A 25,272-nucleotide genomic window follows, 5' to 3' on the forward strand; every position below is an offset into this window, starting at 1 on the left:
CCCTTGTTGCCTAACTGAAGTCTGTCCAGACCATATCCCACTTCGCTTCTCTGCTTCTCTTCACCGACCAACACTTGCTTGGATCCAATCAGCACACAACTCCCACATTCACTAGTCAAATGTGCTGTGACATCACATGGATGCAATATAAGGCGTCACTTCTCAGGGAGTACACAACATTACGAGAGCACCAACAAAGAGCACTCTGTCGCTCCCCAGAGAGAAAGAATCAACACGGGTCTGACTGGTGAGTGTTCCGATCGACCTGTACTTCATTTGCATCAATAAATGACACATATTCTCTTCGGCTTGTGGAACGTCGTGCTGAGAAAAGTTTTTCTCGCTGTCATGGATCAATAAGTACACGTTGCTTGTGGGTTTAGATTCTTGAAGGATGTGGACCACATGGTGATCAAGTGATGAGCTCAGGACTTCTACTAGAAGAAATCATTGTTGATGAAAGTGTTTCAGGGACAGTAGCCTATAGACGGTCAAGTGGTGGATGAAGTCTGTGGAGGAAGATCTAGTAGACAGAGACATGTTCCTGTGGAGTGTGGTATGATGCTTCAGTCATATGTTGTCGCAAAAAATCGAAAGGAAGAAAGGTCACAGACTCATTGTTCATTGTGCTGGAGAATTCCCAGCTCACCATCGCAGCAGACAACATGTTTAACTATTAAACTGTAAGACTAAATAATAAAATGCAAAATAATGCTCTGCACTCCTGTACTTGCTCAAGTAAAGTAAGGTAAAAAGTTGCCTCTTTAGCGTGGGGGCTGTCAGAGGCTTCTGTTTTCATCTGTCAAGTCCTTTGACTGTTGGGAGCTTTAGCTGCCCCGGTGACCCTGAGAAAATGAATGGAGAGGTCACAAAACATATTATTTTGACGATTAGTTGACAGCATGACGAGTATGTCGACACGTCAGATTGTAGCATTGTAAATAGAAATTTAAAAATGCTAAAAGTATAGACGTGAATTGTTGTAAACACTTGTATTGTGTTGAATGTTTTGAAACCGTTTCGTTAGAATCGCTTTATATGCGGGGTGAAAGTTACCGTTGCATCTCACTTTAAATGTTTTGGGTCGCGATCGTCACGGAGCGTCCGCGGGTCGTGCTCACATGCGCATGCACGGAAGCGATGACGTCACGACACCGGCGAGTATTTTAAATAGGCAATTGTAGTTGTCTTTGTCGACTGCTGCAACCCCAATATCACGAAGTGACTTCAGAAACAGTCCAAACAGTACTTATAAAGAAACAATCTCCAACAACTCTGACTGCTTCAAAGCCAAGGCTCCAAAGGCTAAAACTTATGTCATGATGTGAATTTAGGATGAAATGGCAATGGTTTGCAACAACATAAAGAATCAGTGACACAGAGACAGAAGTGCTCTCATTTGAGAAATATCGTCAGCACAGATATTGACACAGGAAGTTCTGTATTTACTATGAAATATTTACATCAAAATTAAGCTTTGTTTAATTTGGATGGTTCAAAACTGGCTGATGAAATCTATTGTAGGCCTCAGTGTTTTGCAGATCAAGCCTCCCTAAAAATCCAGTCACATTTGTTCCGTCAAAATCGCACAGGTTTGCTGCTGCTTCACTGTTTACTCTAGGGTTTATTTTCACTGGTGTCAGAGCCGGGTTGGTAGATGCAAGGTTATCATGGTGAGGTCGCAGTCACGGACCTGATGAACTTCTCAAACAGTTTTTTTCACATATCTGATTTGGTAGCCATCTGATTTCACACGTCTGATGTGATCTGAAGGCGGTTAACTTTTATGTAACACTGAATGGTCAGATGGCAGCGCAGTTGCAAGAGATGAAAGACGGATTTTTGGTAAAGCAGAGTTCTCATACTCGACCTGACCTCGGACTGAACTGCAGTCCTATTTCTCTGCGTTGGGAGCATTGTTTTCTCGGAGGATCTCCATCTGAAAGTTCAGTGCGAGAAGGGGTGAGAACTTGTGACAGTAATTTGTCTGGAAGTCGCTCTACTGTGGACTGTGGACGAAGGACACATCATACCAGTGCAGTGGGAGTCATAAGACTGCGCATCAGCGCTTTCACAAAAATGGCATCTGTTTCACTCCATTGTTTACCAAGTGGTTTTCCAGACTGCTGGAGCGAGTCTCTCTCTAAATTTGCTCTTCCCTGTATCATTGTTTCTAATGGGAAATTGAGTGAGTCTTGGTGACTGACTTTATTTGTCATTTTGTGGGAAAGTTAGATCCAAGAGATGAACATCATGTCTCTCTCTCTCTCTATCTCCAGGCCAGGATGGGACAGAACCTGGAGAAACAAGAAGAAGGCCAGGCTCCTGGAGAAGGGTCAGAGGAGAGAGGCCCTCTGGAAAATGATGCTGTGGAGGGAAGAAGCTCTGAGGAGGAGGCTGGAGGCGAAGAGGATAATCAAGGAGAAGGAGGAACTCAAGGTCTGGACCGATGCCACCGTCAGGAGCCAAGAACACCTACTGGAGAGAAGCAGAAAAAGTTAAGGGAGGTGAGACAGGGAGGCGTGGCTGAAAAGGAGGGTCCACGAGGCGAAGGGGGCAGTGCCAGATTAAAAGCTCAGCAGGAGTCAGGAAGGAACCATAAGAGAGGTGTGAGGACTGAAGGAAAAGTCCAGACATCCTTGAAGCCAGCAAGGTTTGAGGAGCACCAGGCATTGAGGATCAAGATGGAGTATCGAGGGGCAGATCCACCCCTGTATGAGGAGGATGAAGAGGAGGAAATTCCTCAAGAGAAGTATGACCACACTGATGGCGACATGGATGGAAATGCTTCCGTGGGTGTGAAGATGAGGAAGCTTGGAGCTACTACAAAGACACAAGGAAGTAAGTTCTCTGATGGTGGTGCCACGTTAGATGAGGATGTGAATCGAGATACTGAGCCCTGTGCGGGAACAGAGGACCGCTTGAGCAAGAGGAAGGAACCACCCACAGCCAAATCCCAGCATCCTTTGATAAACAGCCCGCAGAAAGAGGCCGTCTCGGACATGAGGGACACCATTCACCATCGAGCTAACAAAAAAGAAAAAAGATCTGAGCCTAAATTGGCTTCGAATGACTCCAGCAGCACTGGAAAACAAGCAGAGAGGACAGATGAAGCTGAGTTCACTGCCTCAGAGCCAGCTTCACCTGTTGACACTGGCTCTATTCTGGAGAGGCTCCTGAAAAGAAACAAGAAGGAAGCATCTCCTGGTCCTTCAAAAACAAGAGCCGCTGAAGCTGTCAGTGAGGATGATGAAGAAGACAGTGTGGAGAGGAGTCCAAGACGTTCACCTACTCACTCAGCCAAGTTGACTGATGAAGCTCCATGTGATAAAGGCAACCAGCATGAAGATACCAGAGGTCTTCCTGGCAGGAAAAATAATTCACAGTTGTGCAGATCTGAGCAATCACCAGTACGTTCTTCTACTTCTGATGGAGACGTTTCAGAACCAGAGAATCCGGTTTCTTCAAGCACAAAGTCAGCTCTTCCACTGACACCAGATCAACATGATAAAAAGCCCAACGGGGAACCAGAGGAAGCGAAAACCCCAGCTTCTCCCAAAGCCAGGCCCGTCTCCGGTCTCATCAAAGAATCAGTTCAACTGCATGAGATGCTTCAGCACCAGGATCGCTCAAAGCCTGTAGAAACCAAAACTGATGATGTGGCTCAGTCGGTGAAGGTGGCTCAGATGAAAGCAGCTTTCGATGTCCCCAAATCACCCGAGAGAAGCATTGAAAGGAAGCCGTCTGTAAGGAAAGGTGAGGACTCTCTGTTTTGCCAAAGTTACTGTGAAGCTGTTTGCCTCCACTCAATAAGTACTTTCCACTCTAGAAGGTGTCAATGACTTATTCCAGTGGTTCTAATGACAGAAGAACCACCTTTGGCCAGCAACTTTCATGAAGCATATGAGTAATGTTGGCCCTGAGACTTACTGGTGACCTTCTTAGTAGCATTTGTACGAGGGGAACATAAGCATCAGCCTGGCCTTTTCAGCTCACCAGAATACTCTTCTTCCAAATAGAATAGTCTCAAGTCCTGAACCCAGCATTCACTTCTGCACCACCTGTTTCTCCTTCTCTGCCTGGGGGCATCAGGAATATGGTCCTTGTCAATGTTATGTTTGCTATCCTGGTTCCCAAATGGACAACAGTTGGTTTTAGTAAAAGATTATTAGAGCTTAAATTGCACCTTCACCAAGACGACAATCACATACTGTAGCTCTAAAATCTCTTGAAAATCAGGAGCGGATTAAAAACGTGATATATCATAGAACATTTAGGAGTTGCATTGAAGTTAATTCCACTACCTGACTACCTGAAGTCTGAGTCACTGTTTCTGGCTTTTGAACAAGTAGTGGGCGGCATTTCTGGGACGTGAGTTGGTGAGAAATTGTTTATAAATGGGACATTTCTTAATGATAACAATTTCGTAACAGGAAATATGTAGAATTTGCTATCAGGAAAATAACCTTGGTAAAACCTTGGTTCAGAACATACATGTCTAACGTTTGGGAATCCACGTTTGGGCGTGTGGAAATTTGTGAAACACCGCCATCTTGTGGATCAATACAAAACGGGGATACATTGTGTTCTTCGAAGACATCAGTACAAATACAAACATTTGACCAAGAAATAATCAGTCAAGGATTATTTATATAATTTATATCTTGTCATATTATGTTTTAAGCACAAGGTACGGTCATTACAACTCAGCCACAGCGCAAATACATTAGTACACTTTTGCACTCAACGGTGGTATTGAAATCTTTTCCTGTGACTTAGATGTTTTGAAAGTATTTGTAGACATGCAGAACACGATCATATACGCTTGGATTCCGGAACAAGGAGCATAGATTAAAAAACGTGACACGAACCGCTGTTGTCTGAGAACGCACGCTGATTGGCTGTCCTGGATATCCGTGAAACAATATCATCCACTAAACAGACTCCAATTGGGAGAAATGGGCGGGGCTAGTGGCCCACCAGCGAAAGCGCACAGAGCAGGCAGTGTCAGCACAGCGGCTCTGGCTGGAGGAGGAATCAATTGGGAAACACTGTCTAAAAACGTGTGGATTTCGGGATTTGTTGCGTTTTCTTCACAGAAGGTAGGTTTCAGAGTCTTGCCATTTTGAGTCGGATGAGTTGAACGTAACTATTCGCGGTTCTTGGGTGAGATTTTCCCACTTGGAGCGCCAATGAATCAGGATAGTCTGCCCCGGTTTGCAAGCTAACACTAGCATTCACCGAGCAAAACTGATTCATGCTGAAATTAAACACTAAAGAAAGTGGGCTCATGTCGAATGTTGTATTCCTTTACGAACTAGAGTTGAGTTGCTGACTTCCTAGTGTGGAAAAAATGTCCCACAGAGCGGGGTGGGGTGGCTAACCAGTGCGGAAGGAAAACTTATCTCCCGATAGATTCTCACAGACGGAGGTGCAGCAGCCAACCGCGCCCTGGCCCCTGGCACTACCCACTGGGCTTATTTCACCCTTTGGGGCTCCACGTTGTTGACCTACATTGTGAAGAAATAGCGGTTTAAACCAAGTTGTGACACGCGATCTGCACTTGCGTCCAATACCCGACGTATTGACCCAGAAACAGGGCGATCAATGGATCATGCGTTGCTCATGCGGTAAGCAACTACGCATGCCGACTTTTCCTAATATCCAGGTCTCTGCCACCCCAGCGGAAGAGTCCACAACACGTGGAGGCTGATATAAGTGTAAAAAATGGTGGGGGAAATCACGCGCAGACAATACATCTCCGCTCATGGCTATCACAAACCACCAGACGGAAACGAGGGCTTAAATGGTTACACACTCGTCATACCTGCAGAGATCAACGGGACAGCATTGCACCAATGTTCGCATTTAAATCACAGGGGAAAGTCATAAGTCATGTTCTTTTGTTGCACCTAATTTCATATTCCCGTTTAAGCCGGACTCTTCTCTTACGTTTCTGCATTTCTGTGTTCATGCAGACACCTTGTGTTGAGTGATCCACACTATTCTCCCATCATTCGTGATTCAACTGTTGTGACCTCTGATGCTATACCAGCGCAAGACTTTGTGCTGTAGACACAGTCTGCTGTTGAACAGCCAGAACCATTTATGCAACAAGCTTAGCACATGGAAGATGAGAAGAGGTTTTTCCAATGTGGTTGAGCACTGCTTTTGGCCCACAGAAAAGGAGATGTGGTCGCTGGTTTGTTGAGGCATATGTTCCCTTTGAGTTTGTTTCAAACTTTTAGTTAATCATTCTGAAGTTTGGCTGCACCATTCAATGAGATGTGGAAGAAACCATCTGAATTGGTAGAAGAAATTAAATGACAAACTGACAAAGAAAGGTGTCCAAAAAAATTGAGAATGATCTGGGTTTTCTAGAGAATGTCCAATGACTTGTAGGTCCACAATATCTTGAAGCCTGATTGTTAAAGCTAATCTTCACAACATACTTTTTGAATATTTATTGTTTTAAATACTCTTCATGCAGGCATGGCAGTGAAGCTTTAACATTTAGAAGTGATGGGAAAAAAAAGAGTACAACTTGTGGTCTGCGGATGGTGTGGCAATGACCCACCTGAATAAGTGGTAATTTGATATTTAAAACACTCAAATCGAAGTGTAAGTGAAGTTGTACAAAACTTTCACCGCCAAGCTGCAGGCTGCTAAGTACTCTTAAAAGTGCAGAGTAATGTTGAATATGGGGTGGGTTTTCAGTTGTTTACTTTGAAGAAACGTGCAGGTGGAAGTCAAATGATCGACCTAGCAGTAGCCTTACAGCTGTTTTCATCGTCGTCTCCAGACGTGTCTTCCTCCTGTGGTTGTGCCGCGGAGCAAGGTCTTCTTAAGTGCACAGCCCGCCTTCCACAGACCAGGCTGAGAGAGGAAGTGGGTCAGGAAGCAGAGGGAAACTAAGCATGAGATGTGAGCCAGAGTTGGATTCTATTAAACGCACTAAAGCATGCTGTGGTTAACTTTGGCACACATTGTTACGTTTCGATGAAGCAGTTTAAGTAATTTATAGTTTCTTTGGTATGTTTCCCTTATGTGTCTTTGTATGGGTTCAGTCATGTACAGCTGCTTTCAGTTGAGCATCTGTCAAGAATGAAAAATGTGTTTTTAATGTAATCCTTTTGTTACATCTTTGGGTCATCAACAGCTCTTTTTAAAAGCTATGTAAACATCCATTTGTCCATCCATATCACCAACATAATTGACCCATTTTGTTGTGAACGTTTTCTCTCTTTGAGGTCAAAACCTCTAGCATTCCACCAGACTCAATATCTGTACGCATTTCTGTCAAACTCCAAGTAAAAGAACATCCTCTAATAGGCGAATATTTCAATGCAATGAAAATGCAATAATCCTTGCTGTGTCCTGGACATCCAGCCAACTCAGACTTAATTCACTGTCCAACAATAGATGGTGGAACTCTTCAGATTACTTTTCTTTTATTGTTGAAAGCTTGAGGAATGAGGACGCTTGTTTTCTTAGTGATTTGTCTTGGTTCCGTTTACTCTGTAAAAGGGGCGTTTGAGAATAGACCTATAAAGCTTTATGCTGAATGATTAATTGTCAGTTTATTTAAATGGGACTCCAAAATATTATTCTCTCAAAGTACTACAGTGTGAATGATTTTAGAAGAACTAACATGGTACGACCCATCAATCTCAGTCATCGGTTGAAATTCTACTTCCTCTCAGACAACATTCTACCATAGTATTTTTACTTTTGTACTGGATTGTGTCGACTTTAAAACGTGTTAGAGTGTACTGCCGCAGGGTTGGCAGAGTAGTGGAAACAACAGAAACATATCTCATGGTACTGTCGCAAAAAACAGTGGAATGCAGCTGGAATCTGGTCACAATGGTGGTCTCTGGCCTTGGGTACAGGAAGGGGATTTAGGTGGCGTCTCACGCGGTCTTGATGACAAAAGCAATAACCACTAGTGTATGGAGCGCACTGAGGCGACAGCATTGTGTATATGCAGTGGTAGTTTAAACAACCCACTAGTGTGGGAACACGGATCGTTTTTTTGGCTTGTGGCACAGTATAATGGAAACGGTGACAAATGTGAAGTCTGAAAAAGTGTGTTTTTGTATTTTATCTCAGATCTCATTACTCGAACGCTTCTACGAATTAACCCACTCTGTATAAATGACGTGACAGAATGAGGTGGTCTGAGCTCAATTGGAGTGAACATAACTCGACAAGAAATAACGGAAGTGATCCTTGGTATGCTGCTTCCATATTGACTGATATAGAGGATAAACAGCCCTTAGCAAACGTTGTAAAAATGAGTCCTTTCTCACACTAGGCTTTGCTCCAGGAAAATGTGAGATTATTATCCAGACAATCATCAACAGACCAGATTTGTTCTGTTGACATTAAATCCCTTTTTCATCTTCTGAGCTTGTTTGGAACATTGCTTGACACTTAATGAAACAGAGGGAAGTGTGGGAAGGGGGGGGGGGGGGGGGGGTGATTTTTAAATTCCATTCATAACAATAAAATATAGAGGGATAATTTTTGAGCCTCAGTCAAGGTGAATAATTTAAGTAATTCTCCAGATTCATCACAAACGCCCCCTCTTTCTCCAGATTTGTCTCTATTTCTCACTGGACAGAATGTCTGACTGGTACTTTCAGACTATTGAGCTGATGCCTGCTGACGCTGTTGCATGAAATTGTCAGATGTAACATGGTCAAGTACTTGGACAGTCTTTTTCATGAAGGGAGAACTGGCTGTATATACAAACCTAAGGAAAAGTCTTTGAGGACTTGACTCTCATATTGTACCACACTGCCTAGCTTGACTTAATCTTACTGACTTAAGTAAAAGAAAATTTCCCTGTTAGATGTTTTGTATACCACTCATTATGAATAGCATGAGATTGTCACTTGCTTGTTCTGGATCTCAAAATTTCTCACCAAATTCCTACAAAAGCTCTCATCCTGACTAATGAAGGATTTTTTTTTTAATTTTCTTTTGCTCTCTTCTGTACTTGGTGTGATCGATTAAATTCCTGCGACAACTGCTAAAGCACTCAAACTCTACAAAATACACCTCAGTCACACCTATTACCTTCAGTCATAAAATCCTTAGTTTGCATGATCAACCCTTAAGTCATCTTCATTGATGTCTGGCTATAATGAGCTCCATGCAGTCAATCCTTCTCTCGAAGGCCCATAAATCAGTCACAGTTGAGTTAGTTGCAATGAATATATTTGAACAAAATTTCTCATCACTGGTGTCTGCAGTTGTCATAGATCTGGTAAGAAGAATCAATATATTCACCCTGTGATTTAAGTTAAAGCATGAATATGGACATTTTTGGAACGCACCACAATCTTGTATTTGAGAAATAATCTTGTTTGAAATGTCCTCTACACACAGCCTAAACTTCTCTCCATGATAAAGGAAATAAAAGTGAGCCAACAACGCAGCTGTTTTCCTACAGCTGTCATCTTATCGTCACATGCTATTGTGATCAAATGTAAACCTGACCAAAATTTGTTTTCAACATGTTTCTGACTCTGCAGCTCTACATCTACAAATGTAGCAATTCAAACAAATTTAAGTTAAACATTCTTTAATAAGGCTATTTTAAACTGGCTGATTCCCTTTTTACCCTGACCCCTGTTTGTCTGCTATGTTGCAAAGGTCATGATGCTCGGACACCATCCCCTCCCATGGGACCCCTCTTCCTGCTTGTGCTGCTTCAATACCCTTTTTCTGGAAGACTGCCATACACATGTTCCTTTCTGACCTTTTCATGCAGTGGACTAGAGTCTTTGTTTGGCCCATTAATCTAAAAGTGGCCATCTTACCATCATCTTTGGATATGTTCTGTTGTTGTAAGCTGATCTCTAGCTCTTCTGAACGCCTTTGGTCTGTGGTGATTCCTGCTATGGTCTCGATTCTTGCCTCAGTGAATTTTCTTTTTCATATTTTGAAGAATGTGATTCTGAATGAAAAATATGTATACGCATTGCTTTGAGTTTTTGGAGTATTACTTACTGTATGTGTGTAGATCACTGAAGGTCTTGGGTATAGCACAAACTATATATATATATATATATATATATATATATATATATATATATATATATATTTGCACTGATAATTATTGACCCAAAATTAAGCCCAATGACGTCCCACTGATAGTGAGATCTGACTCATCTGAGTAAGCACTAGGAAATTGCTGTTCACAAGATTTCTGTTTTTAAAATATGGAGAAAAAAAAAAGCACAACCAGCCAAGGCGAAAGCTCCCTGGTTGCTCCTGCTTGTTGAGCATCTCGTATTTTTGTACTCGTACTCTTAACAAATGTCATTGTAGTGAAATCCCCTTGTTGCTCTTGTTGAACAGGTTCATATCAATTTGCGTGTGGGCCTCATCTGCAAATGTGCCATTTAGACTTGCTTGTAAAAACCTATGACCCAGACGCCTGTGTTTGACTCAGATTTTTCTGTTTGTTGTTTTATCCAATGTTTGTTCCCTGGAATCCTGCTGAAAACTCATGCCCTCCTTTCTTTGCACAGATATGAAACGAGGTTTTGTACGGTCGAGCAAATTCCGTCACGTCTTCGGCCAGGCGGTGAAACAAGACCAGTTGTACGATGATATCCGGGTGTCAAGGGTCACGTGGGACAGCGCCTTCTGTGCAGTTAACCCCAAGTTCGTCGCCATAATTGTTGAAGCCAGTGGTGGCGGAGCATTCCTCGTTCTCCCTCTTCAAAAGGTATGTTCATGATTAATGGTTCAGTTATGCTGCCGTGAACTGAAGGTTGTACGCATGTATGGAATTTATCAGTGCTGGTTGGAATCCCTGCGCTCTCCTTACGCAACCCTGATGAGATGCACTAAATGCTGGCAGGAAGCGAAACTATCAGTGGCCAAAAAATGTTACCATGTGAAATTAAATGATTGAAAAATACAAATTCAAATCAAAATCTTTTGGGGTCACAAATGGGCTAAATGGGTCAATAGTATGAGCTCTTCTGCCCTTTCCCCAGTGGTCTGGAATTTGATGGACATATAGAGTAAGAAATATGAAATTGAAATATGATTTTTTGACTCATGAAATTGAAACGCCTTCACTCGCTGATGGCTTGTATTTCAGAAAGTTTATGTTGCTGTATTGTTGTATATTAGTGCTTTAATTTTTTTTGTACTGAATTCAATACTGTTTTTTTTTTTTTTTAAATGACTCGAGTATTCTGAATTTTTTTCATTATACCTGTAAATTCTGCTTGTGCCGAGTATTGTACAATCAAATATTTAGATGACTGTTAAGTATCTGAAGGTGATGTCCAAATATTGTCTTGTATCTCTTGTATCTTAATTGTCATTGGAATGCTTTATCTTTTCACTTGTACTGCACTATTGAAGCAGTCTTTACTCTGATCCCATGAAGTAACCTGCAATGGCTAATGCTGAATTCAAACGGACCATTTACCTGTAAAACAAGTTTCATCCTTTTGGTGTACACTTTTCACATTTGGGGGTAAAAAGGTGAACAAGTCCCATAGCCTGAGGAAGCTTTCTGGTTTTCAGTGGTCAAACAGCAAGGAGGGAGCTTGTTTGCTTTGGGTGGCGACCAGTGAAGGCTCTGACATTGAGTGACATAAGAACTGCTGTGTAGTTGACAGATGTTTCTCGGCCCTGTAATTTAGTCTACACCAGCACACTGTCCTGTCAACTGGGACAACTCTGGACACAAGATCCTTTTGCCTGTCATCACACAGCTTACACCTCTCCACACCTAATTCATAGCAGAGCGTCTAGTGGAGTCCAGCAGCGTCTCAACTGGTTTTACGCTGTAACTTCCCGGTTCAGTGGGCTCAAGTTTCCCTTCAGCTGGCTTCCAGTACAGTCATGGTGTGTCTGCTGGGAACAAAGTCTGTGTTCACTACTGAATCAAATGTTTGGGACTCCGATCTTTCATGTTGAGAGCAGCTTGCGGGCAATTTCCTTAAGCATGTGGAATTAAAAAGCTCTCTTTATGAGAGCGTTGTTTTTGTTTTCATATTCTCTCTTATACGCTGGCAGGCGTGACTCCAGCTAATCTCTTTCAACAGTCTGCATTGAAAGGCTGCTGCTGTGAGGGGAATACCATGTTATTTAAGATTCATAGTATGGGCTTCATGAAATTTTGGGGTAAAAACCATGTGATAAGAATTCACCACCTCCAGTTTAGTTCCACAAACCTGCATATGGAACATGTTGGCTAAGCAAGTCGCTGTGTACAACAAAAATAAGGCATTCGATGATGCCGTTTCTCAAATGGTTAAGAGAAGTTGGCAGGGAAACTGTTGCACAGAAACTCAAATTGTTGACCTTTTCATTGAGGTGGTGCTTTGACTTTTAACACTTGGTACTCAAAAGACAAAATTCTAGCATTTTTTTTTTGTTTCCTTTGCATAGTAAACTCCTTTCTAATTAATCAAATTGCAACCTCTGGTATTAATCCTTGCTATTCTGTTTGCAAAATTCCGGGTGTGGTTATTTCACAATAATATATTTTTAATATGGCAAAAAAAGGCCCAATGCTGGCGCCATGTCTGACCCTTCTGCCTCCTAACAATTTTGAAAAAAAAAACACCACCTTTGTCAACACGATACAATACAGTTGTATTTTAATACAAATAATTCTGCATTAAGTCTGACATGGCACTGCCATGCAGCAGTTTGTCTTTCAAAGTGTTGCACATTTCATTCAGTATATATTTTGCCTCATGGTTTAGTGCAACTGAATGCTTTTTATTTCCACAAGTAATTTGATCGGAACAAGATAAACTTCATACTAGCCAAGCTCCTCCAGGTGTGTCTTCTTTGACCTTTTTTTGCGTGTGAGTGCATGTTGTCTGCTACTTCTTTTCCCTGAACAGCTCAGTGACTATTTCATAAAATGTTTGTTTCTTCTGGATTAAATTAAACTGCAACGTATTCTAATGAATTCACATAAATTGGATGTTGTGTTCCTTCAATGTATATATTTGAAGTCAACTGCTAATGTCACGTCCATCTAATGATGGTTCTGTTCACTTCATTGTATTTATTTACATTTGATTAATTTATAATTTATGTTTGCATTTCAATGAATCTCCAATTTGCGTTTGTCAGATGCATTAAAATGCACTGCCTCCCTGTCGACATGTATAAGTGCATCTGTCCATGTTTCCCATCTGTGTCTGTTGCACTGCACCCCCGCCTCTGAGGGCACCCTGCAGCTGCTCCAGGTCTTTGTTCTACTCCAACTCCCAGCAGCCCTTTGTCATTCTAGCCCCCGGGCTGGGGGTCGGCAGCGAGGATGATGCTCCTTTCCCCTTCACCATTTCAACCGAACACACTGTGCACTGTCTTTTTGCGATCATGCTTCCGAAAGGTGTCCGAGAAGGAGGCTGCTCGGACTCAGAGTTCAGAGGTTGATGTTGTGGTCCTCTGTCCTGACCTGAGGCGCTTCATGCGTCGGCAGCCAATGAGGCTTCTCTTTGTGAGGCTCGGTCAGGGTGAGGCTGGTGCGGCAGGCCACCATGACTCAGCGCAGTCACATGCATTGTTGCCTCCTGCCAGAAAGTATGGGTTTTTGAAGAGGACATCAGACGACCTGCTCATTCCTTCCCTCACACTTTCAGCGGCGGCACAATGTCTGCTAATTTATTCCCTGATTTCCATATGAAGGAAGTGGTGGGAGAGAGCGCAGCAGCCAGCAAGTGCAACATTCCTGATAATGATTCTGCCCTGTGCCTGGCTCAGCATATAGAGAAGGGAAGCGTTTGTGAAAGACTTCCCTTTCCTTGCTTTAGCTTCTATTTAAGGGGGCACTGTTCATTTAAAAGGGCTGACTGCTTGGCTTGGTCACTTGATCTAAAGTAGATTCATGATACTTGCTTGAACTCAGACGTCAACTTCTCATACATGGTTCGGTTAATTCCTGTGCGTGTTTACAGCTCATACAAGTTCCGTTCATTCTCACACTCAGCATTTTGGCTGCTAACTGATCCCAGCTATGTGCTCAGAAAAAAAAAATCTACTTGGCTCAGATGATAATTCCGGGTCTTTCCCCTTACAGTGGTCAGTTTGTGTTCCAAAACCTGCTCATTTGCCTCTGTCTTTGCTGCTCCTACAGCTTAGTCCTGCTGACTGCAGATTTGCCCATATATGGGCAAATCTGCTCCCTGCCTGACAGCCTTGCAGGACCATTTCCTCCCTGTGTTGTCATTGGCTGCTTCATGCAGTGTCAGAGCACATGTGAATTCTGGGATAGGCTCAGCTATGAAGAGCGGCCAGCGTGAGTCTCAGTCATATGTTCACTCTGTCAAACAGTCATTCAGGAGAAGGTCTTGACCTCATCTAACTGTGCAGTGATTAGATTACTGATGTAAAATGTGTCCTCGCATCACAACAATGGAAGCCTTTAAAAATGGCCATCATCTGAATATATACAGTTGAATTTTTTTTGGTTTTTTTTTTTTTTTATTAATTCAGATCATGAATTAAAAAAAACATTTACATCTCAAGTCTTTCATCTGAGATGTAAATGTTGTAGATGTATATTTTTTTCTTCATATTTACATTTCTATTGACATTTTATGAAGCACAATTTCTATTTTCTTTATGATGACCAGGAACTAAGTGCTTCAGTACAGTGTCAAACTAAGGACATTCCAAAAACGGATGCAAATAAGTTTCTGTGCTTGATGGGAGGCTGCCCTGGACTCAGCTCAATGATAGAAACTGTCAAAGTGGAAATTTCCACTGAGATGGCCAGCAAACATGGAGGACCCATGTGTGAATCATATTGAGCTGCTAGCAAAGGAAGTGTGCAGGCCTCTTGTGTGAATGAAAAGAATGTCCTGTGTTGCCTTGAGGGAATGTTGTTCTTCCCAGTTTTGCTGTGTTCCAGTGTTGTGCTTTGTATCCATCTACGTGTGATTCACTCTTATTTTCACCACTGCGACTTGTTGCTATGCAACTAGTTGTTTTCTAGGCAGCTGACATTCCAATGCTAGAAATGGCCCAAACTAGTTACCGACATGTCTGGTATTGACTCCTTATGTCTTTTTGTCAGTGTGTGCTTTATTGGAATGCTGCTTTATTTTTTTATTTTGATGATCGAATCATAGTCATAGGGACTAGTCTCAGACTGGTATAGCACAGATCCTTCACCACTTGAAATGCAAACAAATGATGCAATGAATACAATTTTCTCTTCACAAATGCATTTCATGCTTATTATTTGTTGCTGCCCAAATGTGAAGTGGGAAGAGTGACGTGTAGAAAGTGTTTACACAGTCAACCCTATGTTTGAAGAGCATGAAGTAGCCTCTACTACAGCCGTTAAAGGCTTGGCAGTCTCTGACGCCCTCAGGCTTGTTAAATTATTTGCCAGTTCTTTTGACTCAATAGAAAGAGGGCACTCATATCAAATGCTTAATAGTCCTTAAAGTTGTGTATATCTGGTTTGTAATTGCTAATAAGTTTAACATGAATTATTGCTCAATCCAAATTACTCTGCAAAATTAATTAAATGTCTTGTTTTATTTATTCACAATCGATTTACGTTGTCTCTAAACCAATTGTTCAGTGGCATCAGATCTTTTTTATTTACAAATTTCCTGTTTGAAAGGTGACAAAGGTAGTTTTGCTGATTCATGCTTTAGGTTGACAGACATGTTAGTAGTGAAATGAAATGTGGAACTACAGTTAGCTTACTTGCTTGGTAATTAAAAAATGGGGGCACTACAAGCTAACACTTGTAAAGACGTGTTGTAAAGATCATCGTGACTTGTGACACATGCCTTTGTGAGGTCTTGGAAAAGACAGGTGGATCCAGACTTGCCAGAGACTGCACGTTATTGAAAACTTAATTTGTCAGTTTTTCCTTTGTGATATTGTCTTACTCTTGCAGTTTAACAGTGCGTGTTTGTTTAGCTTGCCTCTTGGTGAGTTGTCGAGTTCCGTCTTGCAAAGCAAACATAAGGAATACCGCAGCCAAAGTGTTGCTACATTTTACACCACAGTAGCCTTCCTGCTCTCATTAGTCGTGACCACACCGTAAGGGCCTGTGGCTGAACGTGGAATGTAAAGAACGTCTGGTGTTTTGGCTGAACTGTCGACCTGCTCGACTCCCTGGTTGATCAGGAGGTCAGTCTTCCAAGTTCTGAACCAAGCGTTTGTAAAACGTGTTCTTCCTCCTTATTTGTTATTAGATTAAGCAATTTCGGACAAGCTATTGAGTCAAATGAAAATATACCAAATATTATTGCCTGTAGACAAAGTGTGTGGGGCGAGCTGCTTTTCTGAAACATGTCTGAACTGTTTAAAGAGCCAGATAAGATGAGAAGCATGTATCTGCATGTTGATGGAGTTTGTCTTAGCCAAGCTTGTCGAGCAGTGGTGGAGCTTTTGTGTTATATAACGTCTCAAATATATACTAGTTTGCCGCCCCAACATTTTTGAGGCCCTGTTGCCTTGACACCTTTATTAAGGGTTGTATGAGGACATGGTATCAAGGTTAGATATGATGCGTGATGGTGATGATGGATTTGGAAACCATGTCCATCACATGCTGTGTGAACAATTTATTGAAGAATGTCAGCTCTCCACTTTATGATTATAAACAATATACATTACACTATGTACTTTATTTGGAAAAGCTTAGTGAAAAAGGATTTTTTTTTGGTTTTTACTCAAAAGGGTTACTAGTCTGTTCTCAGATAGATGTTGATTTGGTCATCATTCATATCTGTAGCTGGTGTGCCACTGTATATGCAGCCCCCCTCAGACCCACTTGGTTTGTTTTGTATCGAATGTGATCGTCATGACGATGAGCTCGAAGAAACTCCCAACTCTGATTCTTTTTATGAGGTGTTGATTACGTTGCTTCTAGGCCACTGGGCTTCAGCTTTGCTCGACTCTCTCGTCGCCCATAAAATGTGCTCAACTTGACGTTTACTAAAAGCTAATACTATTTGGAATTGGATGTTGAATTCATAAAAGTTTTATAGACCTCTATTAAATCGCAGGAAAGAAGTTCCCTGCACGACAGTAACTTGCCATCGTGGTCGTACAGTGGATGGTTATGGGTGCAAACTGAATTTTAAAAGGATTCATTTAACAGCTTAGCTTTTAGCTTTTACAAATGCCCCGTCAGGTCCGCGAGGTTAAAACTCTTTATTTGCAGGACTGAAGTAAATGATGATCATATGGTGTCTTGTGCTGCACTGTTCAAATCCCCAAAGTACTTTCAAGTACTGTTGGTACAAAGTGCAGTTTGAAGCTCTTTGATTCTCTTCTTTACGGTTGGGTCAAAGTTGGTTTTCACTTGACTTCAGGCCTGCTTTCAGGGCGTGTTCCCAAGCCTTAGACATGGATCTTGTGATCTTCGTGTACAACACGCAAAAGGGTTCGTTCTCTCACCGACCAGACTTTGATCAGCGCTGTTAGACTTGCAGTATGTGTCACAGCCAAAGTCTGTGTCAGGTGACTGCACGGGCAAGTATCGCTGTGACTTTAACAGATATCCCGAGGTATTTCATCTTGTTCACAAATTACATTGGAATTCATTTGTTGGAGTTGAACTTAAACACCATACTGCTCATCGAATCCTGAATAAAAATTGCAAACAAACAAATAAACATGAGTAAAAGACAAATAGCAGTAACTTTGACAACTAAGAAAATAAAACTGTTTCTGTTTCTCCTCTTAGTTGTTGCTGTGGAAGACATTAATCCACTGGTTGAGTTTACCAGCTAGTACTATCATTATGCCTTTTAAGCTTGTGTTCATTCAACCCCTGTCCGAAAAGTGTGCTTTTTAGGGGACAGTATCTCTCCTCTGATTACATTTCTCCTTTTCTTTGACGTCGTCGTCGCAGTTTCGTGTGTAATGGCCGAATAGCTGCTGGGCAGTGAAGGATTCTTTTCTGTATTAGAAAAGCCATCTTGCTTTAAATAGCCACAGCGGCCGAGTTGTTTCCACACTTGGTGACATCATCTCTCCAAGCCTCTGGGCACTTTTTGGACTCGCAGCAAAAGACTGGTTCAGAATAACAGTCCCCACCTATGAGAACTTTTTTTGTTTTCTTCTTTTTACATGCTTGCTCAACAATTTCATATTGTGTTCCGTTTAAGCGCTGTGTGTGGAGGAGCTGTCAATATTAAACAATTCTTGGTGACATTTATCTTAGAGAGCTAGTGGCGTACACACTTTGCAGTCATGCTTTATTCTAAACATGTCTGAGTGGATTTACATTGAAAGACTGCTCTTCTTGGATTCATCTTATTCCTGACCATTTATCTTCACAGACTGGACGCATTGACAAGTCCTACCCTACAGTGTGTGGACACACAGGCCCGGTGTTGGACATCGACTGGTGTCCTCATAATGATCATGTCATTGCCAGCGGCTCTGAGGACTGCACAGTGATGGTAAGCCTGGCCTCAACCTCGACACTTGATGCCCTGGTATTGAAGCGACAGAGAAGCCACACACATTGTTGAGCTAATGAGTGACAAGTGACGTCATGCTTTTATTGCCAGAGCCTGCCATGTTGTAACTCAGGGATGGGTGCAGTCCTCGCCCTCTGGATTAGATTAGGCTGAAGTGTGTGTTGCTGCAATCAGAGCTGCAGAATTATTTCGCTCTTTATTGAGCTGAGGTCATTGACTTTCTTGAGACTGTAGTTTTAGTTCCTTCCTTATTTGGACTGGGAAGGCTCAGTTCTGCTTTGCAGAAAAACGCTAGCACTTTTGTCACCTGACATTTATGTTCGCGCTCTGTCCCTTACATTTGTTTACAGTGAAATTCTGCGGCATAAGTGCTGACACTTGACTGGGGTCGGGTTACCTAAGTATTTAAATCGTGACGCTCCATGGCTGCGCATGGCTTTTTGGTTACGATGCGTTTTAAGGCTGGCAAATAAAATAGTCAACACCTTAGTTTACAGGATTACGTACGGGTCTGACTATCTTTCAATCAGGAGTGTTTACAAGAAGGTGTCTCCTGGAATTCCAATTTTATTTTGTAAGCTTCCAGATGCCAGTTTTCATGTTTATTCCAGGGATACTTTTGTTTACATTTCAGACCAGAGAAGCACATCTCTCTCATACTTTGTTGAATCAACAGTCAAAGCAGTGCAGGTTGACAAATTGTATTCAGCTACAAATATACAAAAAAAAATTTCATAACCAGGAGCTTTCAACAGCATCAACCCCCATTATTAACCATTTCATTTCAGTGTTGTATTTTTATGTCAAAACGAAGTTTGGATATGGACATGGTTGAAAATATGGTTGAAAATAATGTATTAAGAAAGCACAGTGCGTTTGTTATGGTTACATGTTTTTTTTTAATTCCAGGTGTGGCAGATTCCTGAAAATGGCCTTGTCACTCCCATGTCTGAGCCAGTCGTGGTACTGGAGGGACACTCGAAGAGAGTTGGCATCATCACGTGGCACCCCACAGCACGCAATGTTCTTCTCAGTGCCGGTGAGGTCACCACATATGTTTTTTTGCCACGCGGGTGGCAACAGTGAGACGCCTGAAACTAGAACTGTATTTGAAACTAGTGCTTCATCTGCTACACCAAACGCTAAATGCACAGAGGTGCAAATGATCTGTATAATGTTTTGAGAAAGCTGCCAACATGGCATGGATTCATCTGTCATGGTAAATGCCAACATTATCTGACAGTCATCAGTGCCAAACCAAGGGTTGCATCTTCACAGATGACTGCGATCTGATAGATTACATCAAGTTTATTTACTTTTGACTACACTTGTCCACAGGCATGAATCTTAGTTTTTATTACACTGTTGCATAATATAAGAAGAATTAAATTTTCTGTTGACATTATGAATCCAAACTTCATGTTCATCTTCATGTTTCATCTTCATTTGTGTCTAAAAGACTGTGTGTAATTATATTCTTGTCAAGATGTAAACACTTATTTTTTATGACGTATGTCATTTGCAGCTTGTGACAACCAGATCATCATCTGGAATGTGGGAACAGGGGAGGCCATGATCAATCTGGAAGATATGCACCCAGACATGATCTACAACGTGAGCTGGAATCGCGATGGAAGCCTCATCTGCACAGCCTGCAAGGACAAAGCCGTCCGTATCATCAATCCCAGGAAGGAGTGCATTGTTGCGGTAAGCAGGTTCTTTAGGGGTTTCTGTTTTATTGACTGAGTCCATCTTAAGTATTTAGGTTTTCATGGTATGGAGAAAAGACAAGTCCTTATTCCATTAGTTGAGTCGTCTCTTGGCTCCTCATTGTCGGTTCTTTCATATCTACGGAAGCCAACTTTTCGATTCTGAGGGCCAACAGTTAAGTGGCTTCTATATACTCTAATGCATAAGAGGATTAGATCAATTGAAGTCCAACTGGGATGTCAGCTACATTCCTGTAAAGCACCCAACAAACGATGACCGGAAAGTTCTATAGGTATTGTGTAGTCAACGCGGCGCAGATGCGGATGTTGTCTAAAAGGTCCACTAGTCCTTTAATAGGATTGACTTCTGTTGACAGTGAAAGGCACGACATTTGATCCTCATTGTTTTTGTGTTCAAGGAATCTGCTTGGTGGATGCTACTAGTGTGCTATTAGTGTTTATTCCATCCTAATCTTATCTGAAACTGGGTATGGCTTGCTATACCCAAATTATTAATTATTAGTAGTAGTATTTATTGTTAGTTGGGTTCATAAGTTTGAGAAGGTTCCCTATTAAATTAGATTGACTTTAGCTCCCCCATGCGGCAGTGCTCTGAAACTGCAACTTTGTGTTACGTTACGGTTAGTTTGCTTTGAAAGAAGAACTTCTTTATAGTCTTAAAATACGCTGACGTGCTGGTGATTCCTCACAGGAGAAGGAGAAGGCCCACGAGGGTGCTCGACCGATGAGGGCCATTTTCCTGTCAAACGGAAACGTCCTCACCACTGGCTTCAGCCGTATGAGCGAGAGACAACTGGCTCTCTGGAATGTGGTAAGTGCTGCGTCACAGCGGGGTGATATTCGATCTTGTGCTTCGGTGAAGCTTCAACCGCTTCCTTTTGTGATCAGCAATCGATGGAGGAGCCGATGACCATCAACGAGATGGACACTAGCAATGGAGTTCTCTTGCCCTTCTACGACCCTGACACCAACGTCGTCTACCTGTGCGGGAAGGTAACTTCAGCAGTGCACATGTCGTCGATGTGAAGGCAGCGAACCGTTGCATATTGTCATGTTTGTCCAGGGAGACAGCAGCATCCGCTACTTTGAAGTCACAGACGAGGCGCCATACGTGCACTTCTTGAACACTTTTGGCAGCAAAGAGCCTCAGAGGGGGATGGGCTACATGCCCAAAAGGGGTCTTGATGTCAACAAGTGTGAGATCGCTAGGTAAGTTTTAAAAACGGTTCACAGTGCCTGATCAACATGTTGGGAAGTGGGTTTCGTCTCTCCTTGTTGTGGAGGGTGCATGGCACAGGCTGGCTCTGTCAGAGTTTAATAAAATAACTTAGTATTGTGTAGAATCCCCCAGTCAGAGGGCCTCTAGTGGAGTCTAAGACTCTTGCGAGTCAGTTTAAGCATTTCAGGTTTTAACTGCAAACACGATGTGATAGAAGTGGGCATAGAGAAAACATCACGTACCATCCCGAGGACAGCAGGATGCTGCATGTGAATGCTGATGTGAAGTGAAACTGGACAGGATTAAAACGTGTCATCACTACGATGATGTAAGCCTCAGTTTTACCGCTAGAGGGCGCCTCTCTCTCAGGTTTACAATTGCGGGTGATCAGTTCGATTTGTTTGCGACAGGTTCTACAAACTGCACGAGAGGAAGTGTGAGCCGATCATCATGACCGTGCCCCGAAAAGTGAGTCCTCCCTATTCACTGTGACGATCGCAGCACTTTTGGTCTCTAACTTGTTGATGTGTGTCTGTCAGTCCGACCTCTTCCAGGATGATCTGTACCCCGACACTGCTGGACCCGACGCAGCCCTGGAGGCTGAGGAATGGTTTGAGGGCAAGAATGGAAACCCCATTCTCATCTCCCTGAAGAATGGCTATGTGCCGGGCAAGAACCGTGAAATCAAGGTGGTGAAGAAGAACATTCTGGACAGCAAGGTGACCAAGAACTCGGAGAACTCCTCACCTGCCACCAAGTCTGCCTCTCCAACTCCGTCGATTGTAAGTCATTCTTGGCTTCTCTTTGTGCCCTCGACACCCTGAACACCCTGTGTTTGAGAGACTGTAACATTTTCATAAGCTCAGTGTGTGGTGCTCAGATGTTCTTGTACCCACAAACTGGAGGGTCGCTCCAGAACTGGGCGCCTGCTGTGGTGAGCAGCCACAACAGAGCCGCCTGCCTCTGGACCCAGCCCTGAAGTTTTCCTTCACTCCTGCTCTGTAATCAGCCCACTGGGTTTTCAGAGCAGCGGCGTGTGTTAACCCTCCACTCACCAGAACCTCCAGTGTGAACTTTCTGCTCTCACAATGTTGGTTTTTTGGTCACAGAATATGTCTGTCAGTCATGTGCTCTCTGTGTCTGGTTTGAGTTTTTCCCTTCCCGACGTAGTTGTTCCTGACTAGTGGTGTCATGTTTGGAAGCCTCTGGAATAAAACTTCCTGCTGCATTGTGATTCCTCCTAATGAAAGTGCTGTCCATGTGTGTTTGTACACAGCAACTCAAGTGGTCTGTGAGGCTGTTTGAGTGAAGGTTGCAGACTGAGAGGGGCACTAGCTGAAATCTTTTCTCTCCCACAGAAATCGGAAGCAAAGCTGGAAGAGATCTTGAAAGAAATCAAATCCCTCAAGGACCTGGTCAGCAGTCAGGAGAAGAGAATCATCCAACTTGAAGAGCAAATGTCCAAAATCGCCATTTAAAGGACCCTTCTTTTCCGACCCCGCAACAATTCAGGACGTTCCATTGGCTGGGAGGTGGGCGGGGGCCGTCGCTGCCCGTCTCACCGACAGGGTTTTGTCTCAGGCCCGCCTCACTGCAACATTCCAGATGAACCTTTTCGTATCCAAAACCCCGAAACCCTCAGTGTAACACAGGTGGAATAAGAGACGGCAGCAAATTAGCAGCGAATGCTTCTCGGTGACCAAGGACGCGTTTCTGTTCCTGCTGTGGCGCCTCGTTTTATTTTGCTGACTTTTGTATTCTGTCCTTTTTCCAAAATTCCAACGTCAGCTGCGTAGTTGGCGACGCAGTGGTGCGAACGGTGCTCCACCTTTGTCATTCCAAAAGAAATCTTTACACTTACAAAGTGTTTCTCATGCAGTACGGGCAGGTTATAATTCCATTTGTTGTCAATTGGAAAACGCAGAGCTCAACTTTTTTATGGATCCATTTTAGAGAACACAGTTCACTCTCTTGCACAAGCCCCTTCCTGCTTTGGCACAAGTTTCCACTGACTTACATTCCTTAGTTTTTTTTTTTTTTTTTAAGAAACTGAATCATTCCTCATTTCCTATATTCTGATCTGGATTTCGCTTGCTGCTATGGACGCTGTTCAGAGGCGAGGCCCTGCTGGAGCGCCTGGTGTCTTCTGGGGTTCCACCTCTTGGACTCTCCCCTCGGCTGGGACGAGCCTCGCCGTTTGCTTCTCTGTTAATTTCAGCCTCTTTCTTGTTCCAGCTGTGCACGCCTCCCTCTCAGCACCTCCACTTTGCATTTCCAAACTGCCCCGAAAACAACAGCAGCCGTGGATTGAATTGGAACAGTCGTGACAAAAATTCTTTCAATCTTCAGTTCCTCTGAGGGAAGCTGAGACGGGTAATGGTTCAGTCTGTTGTTTTGCCTTTTGTTACCACTGTAAAGACCTGAAAGTGCCATAGAGGTGACCGTGGAAGTGTTTGTGTGTGTATGTGTGTGCGTAGTAAACTGTGTATAGAAAACGACAGATCAGAAAGGCGCTCCGATTTGAAAACCACCGTACGGTGCTCTCATTTCCCCCCGGTTAGATCCAACCGAAAGCTTTAACGCCCGTTGCGCTCGCCGTGTTTTAAGGCTTTCTCCGTCTTGTTTTCTAACAGTTTGCTAATCTAGTGCTGACGCTGAACTGAAAACCACCTCCTGCTTCAGCCTCTCGGCTCCAGCAGCACCAGGAATAGTGATCCAAAGGGACTCGTAGGTCGATGTGCTCGGAGGGGTAGATGTATGTCTGTAGATAAGTCTAGAATCGTGATTGAGAGCGGTGTAAATAACATGACCAAATGTTCTGTCAATTTCTTTTTTTTTTTCTTCATTTTGTGGTTGCGCTGAAGAGGGTCTTTGTTGTTGGGCGGTGGGTTTTAAATGTTTCCCCCTTGTCTGTGTTCCTTGCGCCTCGCCATAACACATCATGGAGCCATGAATGCGGTCACATGACTGAGAATCAAAGCAGGTCTGCGGCTCAAGTGGAGGTCTGCTCAACATTTTTGTTCATTATTCTTGCTTCAAGTATCAAACGTTGATTATCAAATGAATAAAGAATTTTTAAAAGAGGTATTCATGAGTATGTTCCATACGAATTTCACCAACCCCCTGACACTAGGACTTTTACTTCTCTACTCTGTACACTGACCTGAGGAGCTGCAGCATCTCGAATGAGGAAGAGTAGCACTCAGAGCCAGATCAGCTCCTCTTCATCACCGAAGTAAAAGATTTTACAAGTGCAAATATATAGATGTGCAGCTCAAACTAACAGTTCTCATCTGCCCTGTTGTTTTCATTTATTGCCTTCTATTTCCAGAGCATGTGCTCAAACCAATAGTCATGTCAAGTGTGCCATGACTCCACTTGCCGGCTATGTTATGGTTACATACCGTATTCGTACGTATAAGAGTTATTGATAGGTTGAATGAAAAACCTGCTCCCATTGTGGCCCTTTCTGGCACAGTGTAGACACCCCTGCCAGAATGGGGAATTGTTCTACATCCATCTTGAGTCATGAAGTCCCATCCCCCAAAAGAACTGACTCAGAACTTCACAACGCATTTTGAGGATTAAATTTCAAACATACACGTGAGATGATTTGGGTGTTGAAAAAGCCCAACATACATTTACCTTTACCTTTTTTTTTTAATATATTTTTTATATTTCATTTTTCTCCTAAAGCAATGAGCAGGAAGGAAGGTTACTGGTGAGCAGAGTTAATTTAAAATGCGATTCAACACAAAAAGCAAAATAAATTCTTTAACATTATGACTTCTTGGTCCACTGGGGAAAAAAAAAAAAAACCTGTCTTTTGAAAGGACATACTTTGTAAGCTGAGAAATGAGGCATC

General features: G+C 42.7%; 1 protein-coding gene across 2 annotated transcripts; it reads left to right on the forward strand.

Annotated features, from left to right (window-relative positions):
* The first annotated feature begins 191 nt into the window (after positions 1-191).
* On the forward strand, positions 192-24,494 carry coro1ca (coronin, actin binding protein, 1Ca). 2 transcript variants are annotated; one of them, XM_053871420.1, is made up of 12 exons: positions 192-247; positions 2,280-3,756; positions 10,545-10,744; positions 18,315-18,437; positions 19,368-19,497; positions 19,984-20,165; positions 20,880-20,999; positions 21,077-21,181; positions 21,252-21,397; positions 21,818-21,875; positions 21,947-22,189; positions 22,766-24,494. In XM_053871420.1, exons 2-12 carry the CDS (start codon positions 2,286-2,288, stop codon positions 22,883-22,885), a joined length of 2,898 nt encoding a protein of 965 aa, XP_053727395.1. In that variant the 5' UTR covers positions 192-247; positions 2,280-2,285; the 3' UTR covers positions 22,886-24,494. The 2 variants fall into 2 exon arrangements, with proteins under 2 accessions (XP_053727395.1, XP_053727394.1); XM_053871419.1 differs by lacking the exons at positions 192-247; positions 2,280-3,756 and adding an exon at positions 4,986-5,102.
* Positions 24,495-25,272: the final 778 nt, after the last annotated feature.

Source organism: Synchiropus splendidus, chromosome 7 (assembly GCF_027744825.2).
Source record: "Synchiropus splendidus isolate RoL2022-P1 chromosome 7, RoL_Sspl_1.0, whole genome shotgun sequence".
Taxonomy (NCBI): domain Eukaryota; kingdom Metazoa; phylum Chordata; class Actinopteri; order Syngnathiformes; family Callionymidae; genus Synchiropus; species Synchiropus splendidus.